Genomic DNA, 1,829 nt, shown 5'->3' with positions numbered 1-1,829 from the left:
TAGCTACATGCTGGAAGGCAATTCTTAATATGTGCCCCTACAATTTTGTATATTTGACTCCATTACTCATGTTCCATTTCGGCCCTCCAGGACTCTCGCCGTTTTGGACAAAATATTCTGACTGAAAAGCTGCATACCATTATCATGTTAGAGCCAACTGACAGTACTTGCTTTTTGGCTATGAACCCCCCCTCTTAATATGGAGTTAAATGAGTCTGAAGCAATTGTTTTTCCTCAAGTGCCTGGGGGAAATGTAGAAATCTGAGCTAACTTCTTAAACAAACATGAAATGATGGACTACAATTGCAGATCTATTTAGCATTCTTTGCTGTTAAAGCAGAACACATGCTTCTTCACATCTGAGATACATCAGTTGATCATAGCCTTGTTTTCACCATGGGTAGGGCATAGTTAATATGCAACAAGTCCACCCATGTAACTAACAAAAAGCCTTAAATGGAGGAGGTCTTCAGCTTTACTCATCTCAATTTGTCCTTAGATTATGCAAACCATGAGAGGAAAAGCTTCCAAAGAAGAACTCAGCTGCAAATCTTACTTTGAGTGCTGTCTGTAACAGCTTAGCCAGTTTTGTTAGCGTCTGTTAGCAACCCTTCTGTAAGGGGCATACTAGTGTCCTTACATTCAATGTAAGTATCAACACGTTGGTAACAGTTGGGCGGAAGTCTGGAAGCACTGGATCAGTTATTTTCCAGGACAGATCCGTGAAGCCCATCATTACTGCAGAGTTGCTTGGAAGCCAAACTACGGTTAAATGCTTAAAAAGAGACAAAACCCCAGAATGCTAGCATTTCATCTGCCGGACAGACTAAATCCAACTCTCTCGCTTCAACAGTTTCTCAAGGTACTTTCACTTCAACATTAAAATAGGTTCTGTAAGTCAACGTGTACTTCTGTACAACTTAATTACTATTTCAGTATGTACAGCATCCTTAGCGTTGTCAATTTGAGCTGCAACACTGCTAGTACATTAATAAAACAGTATTAAACAGAAACTCTAAGAGCTGTCCCCACTTCCTCTTTAAGAAAACACCACCAAAATACTAAATTACTCATCACGCTTCTTCAGTCATCTACTCTTCTTATGGGAGTAATTGTGCACATACACTTGCAATCCCATACTTTGGGGTGGTTTTTGTTTGTTTGGGGGGTGGGGGTTTTTTTTTGTGTTTTCATTTTGGGTTTTTTTAATTTAAATCAGGTATTCTTATAGCATCAAGAGGACAACGCAACTTTTATCCAGCAGCTAACTGAAATTCCTACTAGGTTAGATGCTCCTTAGATGTATGTATTAACCTGCAACAAGCCTGTGCTGGAGTTCCCCGGTGACTCAAGAGTACTAGATACTTCTGTTATCAGGCTAAACACACTCAGTACAGTTCTAAAATGCCCATCTCTTAAACCAAGGTTATCATAGCAAATTCAGCTACAATTCTTACTGCCAAATATTTTTTATTAGTGCAGAGAACATTCTAGCGCCCAGAGTTAGCCTCAAGACTTCGTATTTAGCGTGGTCTCATTTAAAAGATTTATGAGAAGAGCATAAAGGCATTACTTCATTTATTGACAGAAACTGACTTTTCACTGGGGGCTCTCTACGAAGGGCCACACGCACAGCACCGGGGGCAGGTACTGACAGTATGCGCCTTGCAGCTAGCTTACCTCTTTTTCTAGTTTTAAAACGCTGGCCTGATAGCGTCGGCTTCTGCGGCTTTTGATTATTCATAAAAGACACCCTGCACGGAAGCAGAAACACACCTCAGAACGCTGGAGGCGGAGCCTGCCCGCCTCGCCGGCCCCCGGGAGCTCGG

The 1,829-nt window shown here is 41.6% G+C and overlaps 1 protein-coding gene across 1 annotated transcript in view; it reads right to left on the bottom strand.

Annotated features, from left to right (window-relative positions):
• BZW1 (basic leucine zipper and W2 domains 1) overlaps positions 1-1,761 on the bottom strand; it is an 8,839-nt gene extending 7,078 nt beyond the window's left edge. The window contains exon 1 of the mRNA XM_009332905.1: positions 1,681-1,761. Coding sequence (XP_009331180.1) covers positions 1,681-1,744 — 64 coding nt within the window. The 5' untranslated portion in view covers positions 1,745-1,761. The remainder of the gene's footprint in view (positions 1-1,680) is intronic.
• Between the last annotated feature and the right edge of the window lie 68 nt (positions 1,762-1,829).

This window comes from Pygoscelis adeliae, unplaced genomic scaffold (assembly GCF_000699105.1).
Source record: "Pygoscelis adeliae isolate BGI_AS28 unplaced genomic scaffold, ASM69910v1 Scaffold160, whole genome shotgun sequence".
In the NCBI taxonomy this organism is placed as follows: Eukaryota; Metazoa; Chordata; class Aves; order Sphenisciformes; family Spheniscidae; genus Pygoscelis; species Pygoscelis adeliae.
Note: the sequence above shows the minus strand (reverse complement) of the source record. Positions and strands in the feature narration are given on the sequence as shown.